This window comes from Montipora capricornis, chromosome 14 (assembly GCF_036669925.1).
Source record: "Montipora capricornis isolate CH-2021 chromosome 14, ASM3666992v2, whole genome shotgun sequence".
NCBI lineage: Eukaryota > Metazoa > Cnidaria > Anthozoa > Scleractinia > Acroporidae > Montipora > Montipora capricornis.
In genome coordinates, this window is record NC_090896.1 from 48,941,685 (window position 1) to 48,962,860 (window position 21,176).

The window sequence follows — 21,176 nt, forward strand, 5'->3', positions numbered from 1 at the left end:
ACTAACGCATTATAACAATGGTCAGTTCAAAACAGCGTTGAATTAAAATTGCGCATTCTAGCCGTCTTCGATGTCACGGCAGCCATGTTGAGTCGATAGTGGTCGTCTTCTCTTCTTTGGGAAATGAGTTCTTTTCTTTGGTAAACATTTCCTGTTGTTACGGAACAGCACCCAGGGCGCCATGAAAACACTCTACATTTAATTTTCTGGTTAAAAAAACAAATATAGAAAGAATATTGCTACTTGAAACTCATTTTGACTGCAGTTTCGCCCATCGTTTCAGAAGGAGTGAAATCTGGGTTATTGTTCAGCTCCATATTTCACGCATACTAGTAGATTAACGCCGTTTGTTCTTGGTGACCCTGTTAATTTCTCAAAGAAACGTAGTTTGACAGATATTTGGAAGCCGGGTTCAAACAGATTCTGGGTCGTAAAATTTGAAAGACGCAAGAGACGCGAGACGTACTTCAATAGTGCAAAATATGCGGTGCCTGACATTTGCAGACTGCAGACTAACCCTAAATCACAATTATTGAAAGCTAACCGTTTTAAAACTGCGGGTTCTTAGACTGAAATACTGTTTATGAGCGCTATTTGAAATGGAGCGTAGACTTAAATACTGTTTATCAGTGCTATTTGTAGGCAGTTTGCAGTCTGCAAATGTCAGACACCGCAAAATATGCAGCATTTATCATTCAAAGCCGGATTTTAAACTTGTTATAAACTGTTACATTTTTTTCTCAATTAAAAATCGACGCTTCTTGTATTTGTCGCTGAGTATGTATTTAAGCAGCTTGAATATTCAATATGATTCCAAAGCGCGCTGATTTTACAAATACTCGTTTGTGCATATTTTCCTCAATGGTAATCGCTTTTTTCGTGCTCTCTTATGCAGATGATTATCAAGTGAAGGAACAGCAAGAAGCTATTTGAAGAAAATCTGAAATCTTGCTAATGGGTGGGTATAAATTATGCCATATAACTGAACACAGACTTCAGTAAGACATCCGGACCAGAGGTCTTTCATTTTTTGTTTTCTTTATTGGGGGCTTTTTAAATAATTCTTCGATATACATGAGACGATTCTAGAGAAAATCTGGCGCTACACGCCTCGTTGGCTATCTATCAACTCATAACCAACGCACGCTCGTGGAATAGCTGTTAAAAACCTTGAGAAAGTATACTGCAACAAAAGTTTGACGGAACCATTGGCTATACATACAGGGAAGCATTCTTTAATGAATAGGTTTAGAGATTCCCGCGTTCTTTAATTCATAGTCCATGGGGTTCATGATCAGAAATGTCAACTGAAGTGACACTCCTTTCCGCAAGCAACTTAAAGCCTCGATCCGTCAGGAGGGAAATTATAGTAGTTCCGATATTCCTTGGGCCATGTCTTTGTGTTTGGTTTCTATGGAGGGGGAATTGGGACAAAAATGTCATTGAATCGATTTTCATGTCATTGCAACACATCATTCTGTCAAAAAACCGTATGAGGTGTTATTGAATCTTAATTCATATCATTGGATCGTGGACCATTCGCTTGAACTATGCACGGCGTGCCACTGAATGGATCTGCATGTCATTGGATAAGAAACGTCATTCGATCGGGCCACCGGCTCATTGAAAAAAGTTTTTTTTTCATTTTGACACCCACCCGCCAGGATTGTGCGTTCTGTCCGTTGCTGGGGCTTCACGGTACTCCGTCGATCCCCTGGAATTTCCATGATTTTTACTACCTGTGCCCCACTATCCCTTAGAATTTTCATGTCCAAAAATATCAAGACTCGAGTCAGTTATTTTAATCTCCTAGGTACTGTGATACAATTTAGCCGTAGCTATCCATGGTTTTAAAGAGGCTTGGTGGCATATTTTTTTCACGAACATTTGTAAACCTTGATTTGGTCACACGATGTACGGGAAAAAATTACCATTTTAACTAAATTTTACGCTTCACTTTAGTACTGTTTCACTTTCTCTTTCGAACTGTCTGCCAACCGAACACAACGTCTGATGTTTGCACACTGGAAAAACACAACAACAACAACAAACAACCAGCTTTGTTTCATTCATGTCCACCTCATGCTCACTCGTCGGGCAACATGTGATAAGAAGGCGCTAGCCCGACCGATAGTTTCACTGGTTCCGGGCGGACAGGCCCTGATTAAGGACGGTGCCTACTATTGTTATTGCGCATACGTTCTGCGCATCTCGAACTACTCGGATTTCCTATCAGCGGTGCTTATTAATACGGAGATATTTTTGTGCGGTTCAAAACTATGCGGAGAAAGCAGAACTTAGCAAGTGCTCTTGGTATCCAAAAAGGAAATTGGGGGTAACCATGCATTTTTCAGAGATAATTAAGCTTCAGTTTGGCAAAGAACGCCATACATTGCTTTGTATTTTGAAGCTTTTTACAAATATTGTTGATTAATTATCTTCACAAAATGCGTGGTTACTCCCAATTTTTTTTCGGATTTCAATAACACTTGTTAAGATCTGCTTTCCCGCATATTCAGGAACCCGCGAAAAAAAACCTTTGAATTAGTAGGCACCGTCCTTAATTTCTGGGAGACAAACGTTTTTTCAATAAGCCGCTGGCCCGAACGAATGACGTTTCTAATCCAATGACACGAAGTTCGATCCAGTTGCATGACGTGCATTGTTTAATCGAATGGTCTACGATCCAATGACATGAATTTAGATTCAATAAAACGTCAATGTGGTTTTTTGACAGAATGATGTGTTGCAATGACATGAGTTCCGATCTAATAATATGAAGTATGTACATGTAATCCGATAGAATTACGTATGATTCAATAAAATGAAGTCCGATCCAATGTCATGAAGTATATGATCCGATAAAATGACGTATGGTTCAATGGCATGAAGTCCAATCCAATGACATGTAAACTATTTTGCCTGTTTCTTTAATTTTTTTCTCAGCGAACAATGATGACGATGGGTTTAATTTGATTCAGCCATCACTCATCCAACAGTTGAGGTCCATTCTAGATCAGTATCCTGATGATGGACAAATACTGAAGGTAAAATAAATTACTTTCATCTAGATTGCAGGGAAGCAAAATTTCCTTCCCTCTATTTGCTCTAGGGAGGTTTTCAAATATCAAGATATAGTCCTTCTGCCAAACAATACATCACATAGCAGACTGGACTACCATGGATCAATTAAGTACTGAATTACAAAGTCAACTTCGCAGTCATGATTGAGACCAGCGAGGCTCTGTACAGGGAACTCCTCGTTTTTTTAACAGTCAAGATTTGAGAAATTTATGCATTTTTGCGTTAGATGTTAAAGATTTTCCTGTGGTAGCACATGCATTTTTACGATTGTTGATCACTCGAGTCTCTCGTATCTAGGAACTGATTCAAAATGCTGAGGATGCAAATGCCAGTCAAGTGAAGTTCTTGCACGACAAACACAGCCATGACACAGAACATCTTTTTGATGAGGACCTCGCTCAATTTCAGGTAAACACATCGTTTTGTCTCATTTTTGACCGAAACGAACAACAATTATGACGAACTAACTTTGCAAATCCGCAAAATGAAATGCACCAAGAAGACCACGTAGAAAAGACTGACTGAATTGTTCAAGGTATAGTGAAATCCAAAAACCTTTAAGTGGATAACTCACAATAACAACTCAGTTCAGTGTCACAGTAATTCAATGGTCAGGGCCTTTTTGGCTTTTCGCTGTCATGCACGGGAGCGTGTTCCATCAAATTTTATTTTGCAGATACAGATACAGACATATTTAAGGCTTAAAAGCCTATAGTTTTCTCTGATGTTATTAGATAATATGCCAATATGTACAGCGTAGTGTTATAGATGACACGACTACTCAAGTTGCTTTTGGGGTCGGTGAAAAATGATACAAATCTCTTCCTAGAGCCACACAAGACTCCCTGATATGTCTTTTATTGAAATGTTCAAACAGGGCCCAGCGCTTTACGCCTACAATAACGCACGATTTACAAGAGAAGACTGGAGGGGCATACGACTGGTCTGTGATAGCATCAAAGTGGAAGATCCAATGAAAGTCGGCCGTTTTGGTCTTGGATTCAAGTCAGTATTTCACATGACAGGTACATGTATCTCCAGTACAATCTTAATAAATTTTAGTGTTTATATATGTTGTTAATATCATGGTAGATAGGTCAAAGATTTACATTTCATACCTACTTAGCACAAAGAATTTTTCAGAGATTTACGACCAAATCACAGTTTTATAACGCCATACTATAGAATCCAATGATCCCAATGATACGAAATCATAGAAAATCTAAGGTTCACAGAGTAACAAGTAGGCCTACACATATTACGGTGCCCTCTTAAACATAACTGAAGCTGACATGGCTGAGGGCCTGCTTAAAGACTCACATTTATTTATTGAACCTGATGAATTACCAACGTAGCTACCGAGAAACACGTTTACTATTCATCTCTTCTTTTAGTGAATTAAATTGGCCTATTTTGTTCAGAAATGCGGAAAAATTGTTTCAATATTGAATTAAATATTCCGTTACTTAAAAGAATGCACTCGACACCGTAGTGGTCCCCTTAGTTATGTTTTTTGTCACTCTTCTATCTCAGATTTACCAAGTTTACTGAGTGATTCCCAAATTGGCTTCATTGACCCTCATGGTGTTCACTTTTCTGACAAGCGCCACAGAAGAACAGGAAAACACTGGCGACTCAATGAAGACCGCGCAGAGATGGACGAAATACCTGATCAGTTCCTTCCTTACAAGGGAATCTTTGACTGTACGGCAGATGTTTTTTGCCAGGGATTTTACGATGGCACTTTGTTCCGTTTCCCTTTCAGGACCAAACCATCCGAGTTGTCCGAAACACTCTACTCTGCTGAGAAGATGGATACACTGTTTGAAAGTTTTGAGGCTGACGCTCACTTGGTTCTTCTGTTTCTTCAACACCTGGAATCGATCGAGCTTTATTTTAGAGAAGAATCAGAGTCTGATCCTGAAAGGGTCTTTCAAGTGAGAATCGCAGATCAAAGTCTTAAAGTAGTTCGAGCGAAGAGAAAGGAGTTTCTCGCAAAGATCAAACCTGGAAAAGTGATGACAGAATCCGTCACTGTAACCTACCCTGTCACGATAGAGACAGTGAAAATCGACTCTCGCTTTGATGTTGAAACCGTGGAGCAGCATTCTTTCCTCGTTACCAATTACTTTTGTGGAGGGGAGGTTTCTATGAGGTTTAAGAGGCTGATGGGAGATAAAGAGCTTAACTATCTACCCACGGTAGGTGTCGCCATGGCACTGCCAACAGGTCCCAAACTGCAAACGCCCGACATTAAAGGCCATGTGTTTTGTTTCTTGCCACTGCCATTGCAGAAGAAGAGCTTAACAGGTTTGCCAGTACACGTTAACGGCTTCTTTGCTTTGAGTCAGAACAGGCGTTATATCAAATCTCCAAATGCAGATCAAGAGGTTCGGGAGCTGACGGACAAGTCGTTACTATGGAACAGGTGTCTTCTCGAGGAGGCCATACCCAGAGCGTATGCCACGATGATTTTGGAAGCCATTAACGAGAAATCATTTTTCGTACCGAGGACATCCATCTTCAAGTAAGTGTTATTTTCTCGGAGCAGTGACTCGGTTAATAACTGTCATGCGCTTGGATAAATATAACTCCAACATAAAAAAAGATTTCTTGTTGCTGCCTCTTAGACGTGCTCAGTTGACGGGATTTATAGATTATTAATTCTATGCTTAGAAGTCATCACTGGTTATTAGCTCGTGATATGCTTTTAGTATTGTTGGATCCATGTTGTTTCCACGAACGTGTAATTTTTGGTACTTTTTACCGTGTGCTAGTGATCTAGACTTGTTAAAAATGTTGTTTTATTCAAACACGGAGTATATAGTGCAAAGAAGTTACCTTTTTTACGGTGGAATAAGGTTATGATCTGCAGCCGATGTTAACCGAGCATACGCTCGGATTTCTTGGAGAGTGACGATATCGGACTCGAGAGAGTGGCGGAAATTGTGCCTAGAAATAAGTGTAATTTTAAAAATGTCTGCAGGGCTGTAGTATATCTTGGAAGGAGCCACGCTTACCATACTGGTATCGAAACCGGGAAACTACTGCATTCTCACGGTTATTTGTTTCTTGCAGGGCATGGCCAGATATCAATTCTATAGACCCCAAGTGGGAGAAGATAGAAGATCCATTGTTTACCCTGCTACTGCAGAAAAATGTTGTTTATACCCCGGCACATTTTGGGCAGTGGTTGCCAGTAGAGAAAGCCGTTTTTGATCTACTGTCTAAAGATGAACCTAAAGAGTTGCTTCAGCGAGTATTACTAACTGCTGGTGTGTCTATTGTCTCAGTTCCAAGTCACGTCACAGACGCCATTACTTCCCATGCGACGACCCCTGTAAAGACTATCACACCGAGTCGTACAAGATCAACACTTAAGAAAGACCCTAAATGCTACAAGAAACTTGTCAGACGAGAGAAACTGCTCCTTCTTCAGTTTTGTCTTGAAGATTGCCAGTTTGAAAAACTCTGCGACTTGAAGTTGTTGCCCCTCTCCGATGGGACATTCACAACATTTTCAGATCGGGGAAAGAAAATTTATATCTGCTCTCCTGATCATCCCCAAGAACTTTTTCCTGGTCTAGAAGACCGTTTCATTGATCACACAGTGGATGGGGATGTCATTGAAAAGCTTAAAGACGCAGCTGATCAAGGTAAAGCGACTTTTTTGGACAAGAGTAGGGCTTATCTTACCGGGCATCTGTTTATTCTGTATATTAATATCTACAGTAGTAAATGCGTTCCTTTCATAGGTCGTATTGCAGAAAGCAAAGCTGAAGGGCCTTACAACGAAAAAGCTTACCAAAATTGTAACAAATACGACTGATACATGCCGGTTATTATCGTTTAGATCTTATTCGCTAGCATTACAACCTTCACCTTCACCTAACTACTTCACGCCAAGCGACGGATAAGGCCTCAACACTCTGTCGCCAACCAGCTCTGGCGGCCGCTGCAGTGGACACCTCGCTCCAGTTCCTCAATCCAGCTCTTTCTCTCTTCTCTGCTGTTCTCCCCCATGATTTCCTAGGTCTACCCCGCCTCTTGCATTACAACATTATCGTAAAAAATGTAAAAAATGTCCTAATATTGCGTGTTTTAAGAGACTGTTACTCTCTATGTTATTATGCTTGATTTGCAGAAGTTACTCAACTACGGCTATTATGCAAAGATGATATACCATCTCTTCTCTGTGAGGCCCTACCGACTGAGTGGAATAAGGGTGATACCGTTTCGTGGTTCCCCGATGACAGTGATCACAACCATCCTCCTAGAGACTGGATCAAAGTTGTCTGGAGATATCTTCAAGAACATTTCACAACCGAGGACGATATTCAGAGCCTTGGAAAATTACCTCTGATTCCGCTCAGCATGGCAGAAACACCTGTAACCTTGGCACGACTTTTCCATCCGTCTAGAGTTGTTGTCAAACTCCTAAATGATGATTGCCTCGACGAAACACTGACGAATGCTTTAAGGAAGCTTGGTTTAATTATTATGAAGGATTTTCCCGTCTACTTAAGACACCATCCCGCTCTCTTGGGGATGTTTGTACATCCGCCGTCCGCACAAGGTGTTTTGCAAGCAATGGTGATTTCCTCTAGCCAGATGGCAGCTGGACGCTTTTCAGAAATTGTGCGCACGATATTATCTACCAACGAAAAGCACCTCCTCAGGTCATTTCTTGCCCGTGTGAGACCATCATATGTAGGACAAGCGGAGTACAATCTCCTGTGTTCGCTTCCCATTTTCCCGACGCTGTCTAAGAACTTTGTATCAAAGAAGGAGGGTCTTTCAGTGGCGGTTGCTGATTCTCTTCCGGTTTCACCTCTACGAGAGCTGATTGACATTAGCGAGCACAATTCCAAGACCTTGGCAGTTTTATTAGACATCAAGATTCTAACGCCAACCGAGTTACTCTGCCAAATAGTGTTTCCAGACATACAACGAGGAAAGTACACTGGAGAGCAGATTGACCAACTCATGACCTATGTACTGGAAAACCACTATAATGAAATTCGCAAAAATAGCACTTTCAGACAGAAATTGCAGGCCTTGCCCTTTGTCTCCAAACATCGAGGGCGCGCAAGAGCATCAGATCTCTTTGATCCCAGAAACGTGTTCCTGAAGAAAATTTTTGTCAATGAAGATGTTTTCCCCGCAGTCAGGTACGCCGAACGTTCTGTACTCGTCATGTTAGAAGAACTTGGAATGAAAAACGAAGACAGCATCACTGGATACGATGTGTACCAAAGTGCCAAATTAGTAAGTTGGCTTACTCACCTTCCAACTGCAGAAAGGAAATCGAGAGCAATTTTGCAGTTCCTCGGTGAAAATCCCCAGAAGTTATTGGAGTCACTCAATGGACAACAGTTAGGAGCCTTACTGAAAAACATTCCCTGGGTTTCAAGATTGCAAGAGAGGCCCCCAAACTATCCTCCAGGACTGGCATGGTGGGAAACAGGCGAAGAAAAGGACAAACACTTTTTCAAGCCAACTGAAGTGAGAAGTTTGTCCCTTGCGAACCTTGTTGGAACGGTTATGCCTCTTGTAGAAGCAAAGCCATCCAGTCAAGTTTCCGAGTATTTTGGCTGGCAGGACTTACCCGGTGTCTTCCAGGTCATTCAGCAGTTGCAGAATGTGATCAGATCGTATTCAAAAGAAGAAAAGCCCCTCTTTATGGTTGTGGTAAACGAAATTTACTTGTTGTTAAGTCGAGTTCTAACGAAGGACGTTAGTGTGGATCCTGCAATTAACTGTTTAGAAGAATTTGATTGGGTGTGGAATGGAAATGGATTTTCCTCACCTAGCGATGTGCTTTTAAGGAAGCCACACATTGATCTTACGCCCTACATACGTTCTCTTCCTCCCGACATGGCTAAGTACGCTGAGCTATTTTATCGTTTTGGCATGAGGGAATGCAGCAATCCAGCTGTTCTGGTACAAGTCCTTCACATGATTAAAGAGAAGTATGACGATGGCATTGTGCTCTCCAGCGCTTTAGAAGTAAAGCACGATCTTCAGTTATCTGTCAACATTCTGAATGAGTTGGCTAGTGAGCAGTTGCCTGAGGAGCTACAAGGGCAAATTGTTCTGCCAACACACACGGAAGACAACTCACATGTAAGACTTGAACCAGTGGGGTGCTGCATGTACTGCCACCACGATTGGCTGAAGAGAGAAGGTGATGATGAAGACATGGACTATTTTTATGTACACCCCAATGTCCCTAACAGTACTGCTGAACGTCTTGGTGTCCCAAGCCTCATCAATCGAATGCTGAACCCAGATGAGCTGTCCATAGGGGAAGAGTTTGGACAGGAAGAGAGGCTTACTACTCGACTGAACCGACTTCTAGAGGAGTATACGGATGGATTTTCAGTTTTAAAAGAACTTATTCAAAACGCAGACGATGCCGGTGCCAGTGAGGTCAGATTCCTCTATGATGAAAGGACGAATGAGGATGCCATGTCTTGCTTGATTGACGAAGGCATGAAAGGTTGTCAAGGTCCTGCGTTGTGGGTATACAATGACGCTCAATTCAACGATGACGACTTTGAGAACATTGCAAAATTGAATGAGGCAACAAAAGAGCACGAAACTGAAAAGATAGGCAGGTTTGGACTTGGCTTCAATGCGGTGTACAATTTGACAGATGTCCCTATGTTCTTTAGTAGGAACTTTTTTGTCATTTTTGATCCTCACACGTCATATCTCGGGAAGGCCATTAAGAACAAAAGAAAGCCAGGAATGAAAATTGATCTCAACAAGGATGTGAAGAGGCTTCGAAAATTCACTAATCAGTTCAAGCCCTTCAATGGTATCTTTGGCTGTGATTTGCGTCTTGACAAAGAAGACAATTCATTTGATGGAACCCTTTTTCGATTTCCATTGAGAACGAGCGAGCAAGCTGAAAGAAGTGAGATAAAGAAGCTGCCTTATGATGACCAGCAAATGCGAGAATTGTTGCTAATGCTTGTAAATGGAGCCAAAACGCTACTCCTCTTCACGCAGAATGTCCTCCATGTCAGCGTATTTTCTTTGACAGCATCTCCCAGTCGAGACCAAAAGGCGACATTAGTGTTTCAAGTAAGCAAGTCACTAGCACAAGGTGGAATAGTTAGAAGCCTGTCTGTCCCTGTAAATCTACCTGCCGCGACAATGAAGTTGGCCACAGAGGAAAAGGATTTCTTGAAACAATGCAATTTTCTTCAAGCGTCGTCACAGATTACTCGAAATTTTAGGAAGGGAGCACCAACCAAACTAATAAAATCGGCCATGAAGGTCAACATCAAGTGCAGTTTTACGGAGGATGGTTTGAGTTTCTTCGCATGTGACGTGCCTTTTCAAAAGGAGTGTAGCACCTGGCTTGTGGCGTCTTCCATGGGTAATGGTCAAGCACTGAAATTTGCTGAAAATGATTTGAGCCTTCTCCCATCGGCGGGGGCAGCTGTTCAGCTGGTTCCAAATACATCTGGCACCATTTTGCCTTTTCCTGTGAAGAAGACAGTTGATGAATTAGATGTCAACGGGATCTTGTTTTGCTACCTCCCACTCCCAATTCACAGTGGTCTCCCTATTCATATAAATGGAGCATTTGCACTAGCTGCGAACAGACGTCATTTGCAGGAAAAACTTGAAGATGACAAGAAGTGCTATGGAGTGGACTGGAACAATGTACTTATGCAAGATTCTATTACTTCTGCTTATCTCTGCCTTCTCGAGGATCTGAGGTCCATTGCTTCTGCTGACGGTTCTTACAAGTTCTATTCGTTGTGGCCAAAAGCTTGTGAGACTCATCATAACTGCCGACCAGTCATGAAGTCGTTCTATACACAGGTTGCTAGAGGAAATTACTCTCTGTTTTCTGATGGAAGGAAGTGGCTAAACATTGATCAAATTGCATTTCTTGATCCAGATCTTAGAAAGGAGCCGCTAATAGGAGATATCTCGCTCGCGGTTTTCAAGCTGCTTATGAAAGGAAGTGCAGGAAGTGCAATGGTCATTGATGTTCCCGTGGATGTCTTAAGGTCGTTCCAATTTTGTGGACTAGGAGGAGTACTAAACCCTAAAATGTACGACAAGGATAGACTTTTTCGTGAACTGTTCTTCCCAAAAATATCCACTGTACCTCCAGAGTTAAGAGATGTACTAGTGCTGCATGCTCTGGACATCAACTGCAATGACCTGATAAGGACGTATGCTTGCATTCCAGCATCACCACTTGGTAACACTCTGAAGTATCCATCTCAACTCATACATCCAGGTAAAGATGCAGCCCATCTCTTTCTTCCAGGCGATGGAAGGTTTCCTTGTGGGAATAAAGATACTTTCCTTCACTCTCAACGGCTTGCAAAACTTGAGGCTCTGGGAATGGTGTCGGATTATCTTCCTTGGCAGGAAATTGCAGAGAGAGCCGAAAGTATTCAATCACTAAGTACAGTCAACAATGACGCGGCGTGTAAGCGGACGGTGGTGTTGCTACAATTTATGGAGAAGAAGATGAAATACGAAGATAAAATTCTATCAAACAGTGTCATTGGAAGACGCATTTTGGAGGCAAATTTTCTCCCAGTTCTCAAGAAGCCAGCCTCGTTTCCTCTTCGATGGAAAGGTGATGAGTTTGAAAGCAAAGTTCTCCTCGCTCCTAAAGATGTCTTTTTGGAAGACAAAAAGTACCTTTTATGCTGCACGGAACCATTAGTTGGAGTGTCTATCCCTCGAAATGTTAAACCGTTGCTTGCGCTAGACACGAAGCACGCGACGTTGGCCCACGTAATAGCTCAACTGGAAGTAGCTATGTCCACCAAAGTTGAATCGTTAGAGTTCATTGTACATGAGGAGATAAGCCATTTGTGCTACGCTGTTTATTCTTATCTAGATAAAGCACTTGTTAACAATGCGAAGGCTATCGAGAAATTGTTGAATGGCAAGAACTTCATCCTTAACGGAAGGCAGTTTCTGTTTGCTAGTCAAGTGGCGTTTCATCTTAGAGTCGAGTGCTCGCCATATCTTTACCAGCTCCCAGAACGTTTGGCGGTGGCTTTTCCAAAACTGATGAAAGTGGCTAATGTTAAGGACCATTTTGAGGAAAACGATTTCATTTCGAGTCTTCTGCAAATGAAGAGCCGCTTCACTGAGAATGAACTTGATCAACAAAGTCTTCAGACTGCCGTTCATCTGGCGAATCAACTGGGCGAAACTCTCAGAGATTCCGAATGCGATCCTTCTGAAGTCGAAGAAAAATGTGGAACTGTTTATCTTCCTGACTCAAGAGGAGTTCTGAGACGAGTTTCCGAGCTTTGCATCAAGGACTGCCCTTGGTTGCCTGATGAGCCAGACGTGCATTTTGTTAGCACTAGAATTCCTTGGGAAACGTGTAACTATGTAGGTGTTAAAACACGCAGAGAAGAAGCTTTGCGGTCTCATGTCGTTGGTATTCCTTTTGGTCAGCGGGAGAAACTCACAAATCGCCTGAAACGTATTCTAACATGCTATCCATGCGAGAAGGAAATTTTGAAAGAACTTCTTCAAAACGCTGATGATGCAAAAGCGACTGAGATTTGTTTCATAAAAGACCCCAGACACCATCCCAAAGAAAAAGTATTTAAAGACAGTTGGCAACCACTACAGGGACCTGCTTTGTGTGTGTACAACAACAAGCCTTTCACCAATGCCGATCTTGAAGGAATACGGAATCTTGGCGAGGGTAGTAAGGGCGACGATCCAAACAAAACTGGCCAATATGGTGTCGGGTTTAATGCTGTCTACCATTTGACTGATGCACCGTCCTTCATTTCAAAAGGAGACCAGATTGGCGACGTTTTGTGCGTATTTGACCCACACTGTAAGTTCGCTCCCGGTGCAAGTTCTGAAGAACCTGGACGAATGATCAAAGTAAACACAACCCTTCAGAGAAGGTTCCCGGATGTTTTTCCATGTTATCTGGGACAACACTTTCCACGAGATAACGCAACCATGTTCAGATTTCCTCTGAGAACAGCGCATATGGCTCTAGAATCTAAGATATCGTCAAGTTCTGTGTCACTGGAAAAGCTGGGCACAATGATGGAAGAATTGAAGAAAGAGCTATTTGAAGTTCTCCTTTTTGTAAACAATGTAAAGAGGATAACCCTTTGTGAAGTCAATAGAACAAACGGGGATCTAGAGAATGCTTACACAGTCGAAGCAGTTATGTCAGAGGAGGATGAAGTCAAGAGACGAACATTTGCCAATTACATCAAGGAGATTGGAAGGCTATTAAAGGAGAGAGGAGAAGCTCTTCCAACTGACATTCAAGTAGCAAAAGTGTCCTATGTCTTGAACATCACAGACACTCTTGGAAACCAAGAGAAATGGCTAATTGTTCAACAGGTGGGCTTTGAGAAGTCTGTGGAGAAGAGTATCGTTAATGCCTGCAAGGAACGTCAACTTGGGATGCTTCCTCGTGGCGGTGTGGCCTGCCTTTTGGAAAAGAAATCTGTACAAAAATGCCATTCACAAAGAAGAAAGAAAGCTTATTGCTTTCTGCCCCTTCCATTCGAAACTAACCTGCCAGTTCACATTAACGGTCACTTTGCACTGGACCACGAGGCAAGACGAAATTTGTGGAGCAACGAAGCTGGTGGATACCGGAGTGACTGGAATAATGCGTTGTTGCAAGATGTCGTGGCATCGTGCTACATTAGGCTGTTGGTCGAGGTGCGGAATTTTCTTGAGCTGCCTATAATCCAACATGGAAACCCTTGCACCGAAGATGAGATCATGTACAAGATTACTTTCTACGAGACCTTTTTCCCACGTCAGCCTCCCAAGGAACAGTATTGGGAGACGCTGGTTGACTCTGTCTATCGAGAAATCAACAGAAGGGAATTGCAAATTATTCAAGTTGATCGAAGAAGACCAATTGAAGTCTCCAGCAAAAATGCGAAGAGTAGAACTGTAGGTGAAGTATTGTGGCTACCACCAACAGGCAGTGGAAGGAAGCAAGCATTTTTCATCACCCTTGCAGTAGCAGGTCGGTTTGCCATGTCACCTGACAAGGAAACATAAGACTCCCTCACGAAAATAATACAGTGGTTTTTGGCAATACTTATTGATAGCGGCTTTAACCTCGTGGCCGTTTCCTTGTCGCTACATAAATCCTTTCTGAAAGCTGGAGTCACTACATGCTGCATCTCTCCAAGCTCTGTGATAGACTTTTACAGAACATTTAGTTCTCAGAACCCCTTGTGCACGATTGGGCCTATTCCCTGTCATGTAGATGGAACAACATTGAAAGATGTTCTTGGTGTTAATGTGGTGCTGCAGTACTGCAAAGGTGATGAAAGCTTTTCCGATAAGCTATCAGGTCTACCACTGCTTCTTACTCAAGACAACCGACTTCAATTGTTCTCAAGCGAAGAACCCAAGTTTCTCTCTCGATATCAAGATATTCTACCTGGTTCTCCACATATCTTTCTTCATGAACAAGTTTACAGGAAGATATTTAGTGATTATGCAACCAACAATTCGTCCGTTTTGAAGCCTTTGGATGTAAGAGTATTCGCCGAGAACTTACCCCAAACATTGCAGCAAGAACGCTATGGAAAGGCTGAGTTTTTTCAGTGGTGTCCAACCCAAAACGCTACCCCCAACCAACGATGGATGTACAGGGTATGGGTTTTTCTTCATGAGATTGTGAGGGATGTTGTCGATGACGTAAAAATGGATGCGCAGACCAGGAACCTTCAGATTGCGCGAGTCCTTGAACCCCTGTCCAACTGGAGCATACTTCCTGCTACTGAGGCGAAAACAGAAAGGAAGCCCTCCTTCCGTCCTCTCTTTCAGTTCAGTGGGCCACCACCCGCTGAACATTTCCTTGTGCCTTTGGGACAAGCAGCATCTGTCCTGGACTTCAAAAGTGCTGATTCTTCAAGCGAAAAACTCGTGGACGTATTGCGCAAACTTGGTGTGCCTGAACTTAACTCTACTGCACTCTCAACCACGGGTTCAGGTACCTATGCGTACTCATCACAAAACTCGGTCAATCTCGCTCGTATCATTGTTGCATCGCTGAAGGTCCCGGCATCACTTCTGATTTCACTTGATCAAAAGATGGAGTCAGACCCGCAGTCACTTGGAGGAAGACTAAGCCCCCCGGATTGTATCACCATTCTGGAGTACTTCAGTAGAAGTGTGAAGTGCCTGCGAGATGCAGACAGGGTCATACTAAGAATGCTCCCTTTTTATGAAGCAACACATGGTGGCTTGATAAGACTCAAGGATCGTAGAGTGTGTGTTTTACCAAATGAAATACCACAAAAGGGAATTGATGTTTTGGAGCGTGAGCTTAATGTAGTGTTTCTGAAATCCTGGCAAAGTCTTTCCGAGTTGTTCAAGTTCCTGGAACTTGAATGCGTTTCTGCTGTTGACGTGTATTGCAGCTTTATTCTGACAAAGTTCTCGATTCTTAGCGATGACGCAAGGCAGGTTCACCTGGAATTTATCCGGAAATCCATTTTGGACGATTTCGAAACAGAAGATGGCGACCAACAAAGACTACTGGGATGTTTAAGAAATACCCCACTTGTTCCCTCAGTAGATGGGAGTCTCAAGACTGCTTCCTGTTTTTACGATCCTGGAATTGATGTTTTCCGCATAATGCTTTCCGAAAGCATGTTTCCGTCGAAGCCTCTCAATTCTCCAGAGTGGTTGACGTTTTTGCGACGTATTGGTCTTGTTCATGAAGTTACCAACAATAATTTCAAGAGATTTGCTACAGAACTTGCACATGAGGCCGCATCAGCGCCAGATGATAGAACTTACAAGAAATCTAAAGTTCTGATCAATCATCTCATACACCGACAAAATGTAATAGCTGAGGGACTATTACAAAGTATTTGTGACATTCGTTTTGTGGCCGGGGATCCGGTACGAGAACCCCTTCAAGCTCTTTTTCCACCGTTTGGAGGTGTCGAAGGTCATCAGATTCCTTTCTTTGCGTTCAAAGAGGCAGTTCCCTCTGAACATGCAGAAATTGTTTGGACAAAGGCGCATTTACTTCCAAGATGGGCAAACCCACGGTGTCGTCTTCATGAGCTCAACAGCCCCCCCCGTGTCAGCATGGCCCAGTACTGTGATTCTTTTGTCGGGCAACTCCAGATCTTAGAGAAACCACCGGTCGATCTTGTTGTTGGTCACTGCCAAAATATTTGCGTATCTCTTGCAAACAACAGCGAGGATATTCCTGAGCGATTTCATCCCGCAATCATGACAGTAATGGAACGCATTTACACATTTTTTCTGACAAAACCAATTGCAAACAGTGAGGCAAAGAAAGTGTTGGAAAACATACCTTTCGTTTTGGTTGAACATGGAAAGAAACTCATTCTACCTCGTCAAGCAGTCCTCGAGCTGTATGAGCATCTTGAGATTAGGCCATTTCTCTATGGAATTCCTAAAGAATTTGGAAAGTTTCACCCACTGTTTGAGAACCTTGGCTGTTCGAAATGTGTTACGATTTTCCACTATGCTATGGTGTTGGACATGTTACAGAAGAAATGCCAGAAGTCAAAACTTCACCCAAATGAAGTCAGAATGTGTGTCAAGGCAACGAAAGGCTTCTTCGAAAGACTAGAAGAAAACGCCAAAGAAGTGGAAAGCCTTTCGGCACTTTACCTACCGGGAATTTCTTTGACAGCAAGTTCCTCTGAGGGGATCCAGACGATAACGCCGGTCTTTTTACACAAATCCTCAGATCTGATTTTCAATGACGCACCTCCTACTCTCCGGAATCGGCTGCACAGATTTAGCCAACCCTTCTTACTTGACCTTCGCTTGATAAATGTGACTTGCAGCTCTGCCCAGACCAACTATAAAGAGCTGACGATAAAGTTGCCAACAGCTTTACAGCCAAAAATGCTTTCCTCGGTTGTCAAAGAAAAATTGAGTGCCTTGCAGACCTTTGAATCGGTGATGACTCAAGCTGTGACGCAACTGAAGTACCAGCTCTCTTCGCCACAGTTTTGCTCTGGAGTTATCAGACTAATTCGTGACGAGAACAGTCGACAGAAGAGAAATATCAATAACAGCGTGATTGAAAATATCGCAAGAGGGCTTCGTCGAATCGAACTCTGTGTTGTAAAGAGCCTCAACACTACGCTTTTTTCTGATGAAGTTGCCATTCCTGAAAGTGAAGAAGACGTGAAACACTTTTTAGACAAAGTTGTGGTTTCTGATGAAGAGATATGGCGGGTGTATGTTAATGTTACATCTGCAATGGATGAAATCACCTCTGCCATACCATTGGTATCCAGTGTTATCGCAGAAATATGTTTGGGACTTCTGGGTACAATGGCGGTGCTTATTCCTTCTATGTTGCGTTGTTCCCCCGGCGACATTTGGCCTCTGTTAGATAGTATGGGTGTTAGACAAGATGACTCGTACCGTCCAGCAGAAGAGGAGATCTTTCCGCCACCCGGGAGCTTTATCCCAATTGAAGACCACCATTTGCTGAATGAAGCCTTTGAAGAATTTGAACCCGGCGAATATGTGGGATACGAGCTAGACGACCCAAGTCTGCAGAGGCAGGAAGGAAACGCTACCTACATATACGCTGTGATTATCGACGTAATGGCGAATGAAGATTTCAGCCCCTTGTCAAAGCGCTACAAAATCAATATTGGAGATGATCAAGAAATTGTGGTCGATGCTGCTGACTTGTACAAATTCCATCGTCTGAATGCTGCCACCTCATCAGCAATTGTTTCATCTGATCAGCGAAGGGAGCCTCCAAGAAACAGAATTAGACAGGAGGTGTTTGATGAAATTTCAGACCTCTTGGAGGATGCATGGAAACTACCCGAAGAGAGGAGGAAGAAAATCATTAAGAGACTGTATCTGCGGTGGCATCCCGATAAAAACTTGGGCGATGAAGAATTCTGCACAGAGGTTTGTCAGTATATACAGAATGAGACCTGCCGATTGGAAAGAGGTGAGCCACGGGGTAGTGGAAGATCTAACGCAGAAGCAAGAACTTCGGGTGGTTCTTACGACGATTTCTTTACCTCCTGGGGAGCTCGTGCAAGGCAACATTACACGCAGCGCCAGGGATACCGAGAAAGACAACAGTCACCTCGAAATTCATACAGGAAGAATCCTCAACCGGGCGAAGCAAGGCGATGGTTTAGACAAGCTAACGCCGATGTCGCAGCAGTGGAGAATGATATTGTGTACGGCAATCCTTCCTATGAGTGGGCATGTTTTAAATGCCACCAGGTAAGACTAACAAGTGTTTCCCTAGCTTTAATCTAATTTGATACTGAAGTGCAGAAGGTGGTAAGAGAACATTCTTGACATGCATATTTTGAAGCATTATTTGAAGCGTTAGATGCTGACTGATGCATCCAATCTTTCACCATGACGTCAGCATGTGGAGATTGATGTACAGCTACATGAAATTATCCAGGTATATAATTATTTATAAAAATGTGCATTTGCTCTTTTAATTACTCGTGGACTATTTACCGTTGCTCAAGTAACAAGCCCCTTTCCTGATCGTCTTAATCAAAATTCAAAATATAACTTACCAAATTAACACTTGCTCAATCTAACCGAATATTGTTTTTGTAGGCAGCAGAGAAGGCCCTGAAAGCCGCTCAGTACACAATAGACGCCAACAAGAAAAGTGTTCACAACTTGGTCCAGAATTGCAACGGCTTAAATGACTCAGAGTTAACCGAGATCGCACGGCAGTTGGAGGTTCTTGTTGGCGATTCAACATGCATGCGCTATCCAGATCGGATACATTTCCCTCAGATTCCAAACGACTTTTACTCGGCCCACATGGCTCAACAAGCCTTGCTGCTTTCCAAGAAGATCGTCGAGCGTGTTAAAAACCGTATTTCCTAAGGTGCGTTGTGAAGAAAGAGATACTGTACGATATAAGTGTCCATAAGTGGGTGTGAAAGTCATGCTAAATATGTAGTCTCCTCTCTATCTCTCTCGGTGGGCCGATTACGTAATAATGATATCTCTATACTACGGAAACAGAACTAACACGAGCTGTTAACGTAATAATGTCGTGACAAAAGATAATTTAAATTTTGTGAGTCGAATTAAACGAGTAATTTTCCTTTTTTCGCATTGCTTTTTGAAAGAAATCTCGGCTCGTGTCCCCACAGATTTTTCCAATATCTTCAATTTTCACTGGTGTTTTTGTTTACAGTTAATATTTAATAATATAATAATAATATTTAATATTTATATTGCGCATTTTCTATAAGAATAATCAAATGCGCAGTTATCACAAGACATAGCTGACGAGGCCGTCGACGGCCATTATGTGGACGATCGCGACCTGCAGCCATCAGATTGTATTATAGTATACGAGTAGAATTCCACTCAAAATCGCTGGAAACAAGGAAAATGTTTTTCGTTTCTTTAATGTCACATGACGTGTAAATATCAACAACTAAAGCTATAAATTGAATTTTACAGGCTGTGACAGAAACGTGGCACTGGAGAGATTCAAGTAGGAGTGCATTTCTTAGAGTGGTGGCCAATCTTCATACTCATGTGTACAGCACTGTACGATTTAAACTTTATCGAACAATGTAGCTTCAAAGTAAACCAGTATATTCAAGAACAGTGATCGATGTGTCGAAGTGCTCATATAGCCAAATTCAAACCCAAGTACATTTCTTAAAATGGGAGTTCTCGTCTCCTATAGTGCATGTTTTTTCGTTAAAAACTTCGCTTTTAGTGTATAAAATTAAGCCAAGCTATCAGAGGAGAGAATTCCAGTCAGTATTATAGCCATAGTTTGCGTTAATGTCTTGGCCAAGCCGCCACTCATCCCCTTCCTCTTATGAGCGTTTGTAGCTTAGTTTCAGTCATGTTCTAATGTCAGAGACAACTTCCGTTTTGATAAGCGTTGCTTCAAGTAAATAAGAGTCATTTTGTTGGAATGTTAAATGCAATATTCAATAGTTTGTTTTGTCTTTTTAAGTGTAAACTTTCTCACCAACCAGAGGACCACTTTGGACGTTCAAGTCTGCTACCTTTCAACACAGATTAGGCAAAAACTGAGCTTTTAGTCTACTTGTTAACTCAATTATATTGTCAGTTTCAAGTCAGGTATACACGTAAGTGCGTCATCCTATATAAAACGATAGACTGGTTCGTACTAGTTGAAGACGAGTCCTCTCCTTTGTACTCTTTGTAGATGTAGTTTATCTCTTACTTATCAATGTAAAAGTGAGACAAGTGAAAGGTAATTGCACGATTTTGGTAGTCATCATACACTTGCTCAAAACTAGTTTGCAAGTGTACCACTCAAATAGGGAAAACAGATAGATGAGAGTAGTATGACTTTATAGTCCGGTTGACGTTTTTTAAATGCGTTCAAAATTTTCATCCGAATATTAAATTAGTCGTATTTTAAGAGTATTACGTGTTTTAGAAATGCACACTTACCTCCTTGTGTATAGTCGATTTACCGCAGTTTTATTTTGTAGGAAAAATAAAAAGATCAGTTTGGTTGAATAGAAGCAAGTATGTTTGATTATTCTCAGACTACTCAGCTTAAACCAGTGACACATGCAGTCTGCAGTACAAAGTACAAGTTTGATAACATAGATTATTATATAATTGGAATGTGTTTATGAAGTTCATGATCAAGGAATGAAACCTCCGTTCCTGCGATATACAAATGTGTCATAGAATAAAGTGACGTGAGAAAGAATTAAAGTGAGCCGTGAGCCGTAGTTAAGGTGACTCAAAACAGTTTCCAGGGGTTAGATTTTGATGAGTCATTATAACCACTCTTTAGCACTTGATGATACAATCACGATATCGAAAAACTGCCCAATCATTGGTGCACACGTTGTTATCATTTTCGAGAAAAAATGGGTTACGATAGCAAGAGTATGATGACCTGCTAAAACACCCTTGATTACAGATATAGAGGCTCATAACGAATATGCGGGAAAGCAGATCTTAACAAGTGTTATTGAAATCCAAAAAGAAAATTGGGGGTAACCACGTATTTTTCGAAGATAATTAATCAACAATATTTGTAAAACGTTTTAAAATACAAAGCAATGTAT

General features: G+C 41.9%; 1 protein-coding gene across 1 annotated transcript in view; it reads left to right on the forward strand.

The window, feature by feature from the left end:
- The window catches only part of LOC138031248 (sacsin-like), a 20,947-nt gene extending 275 nt beyond the window's left edge, over window positions 1–20,672 (forward strand). The window contains 9 exon segments of the mRNA XM_068878938.1: window positions 896–958; window positions 2,947–3,047; window positions 3,382–3,492; window positions 3,962–4,109; window positions 4,618–5,611; window positions 6,163–6,740; window positions 7,229–18,345; window positions 18,700–18,979; window positions 19,567–20,672. Of these exon segments, the coding sequence (XP_068735039.1) occupies window positions 955–958; window positions 2,947–3,047; window positions 3,382–3,492; window positions 3,962–4,109; window positions 4,618–5,611; window positions 6,163–6,740; window positions 7,229–18,345; window positions 18,700–18,978 (13,332 nt within the window). The 5' untranslated portion in view covers window positions 896–954 and the 3' untranslated portion in view covers window position 18,979; window positions 19,567–20,672.
- The last annotated feature ends 504 nt before the right edge of the window (window positions 20,673–21,176 follow it).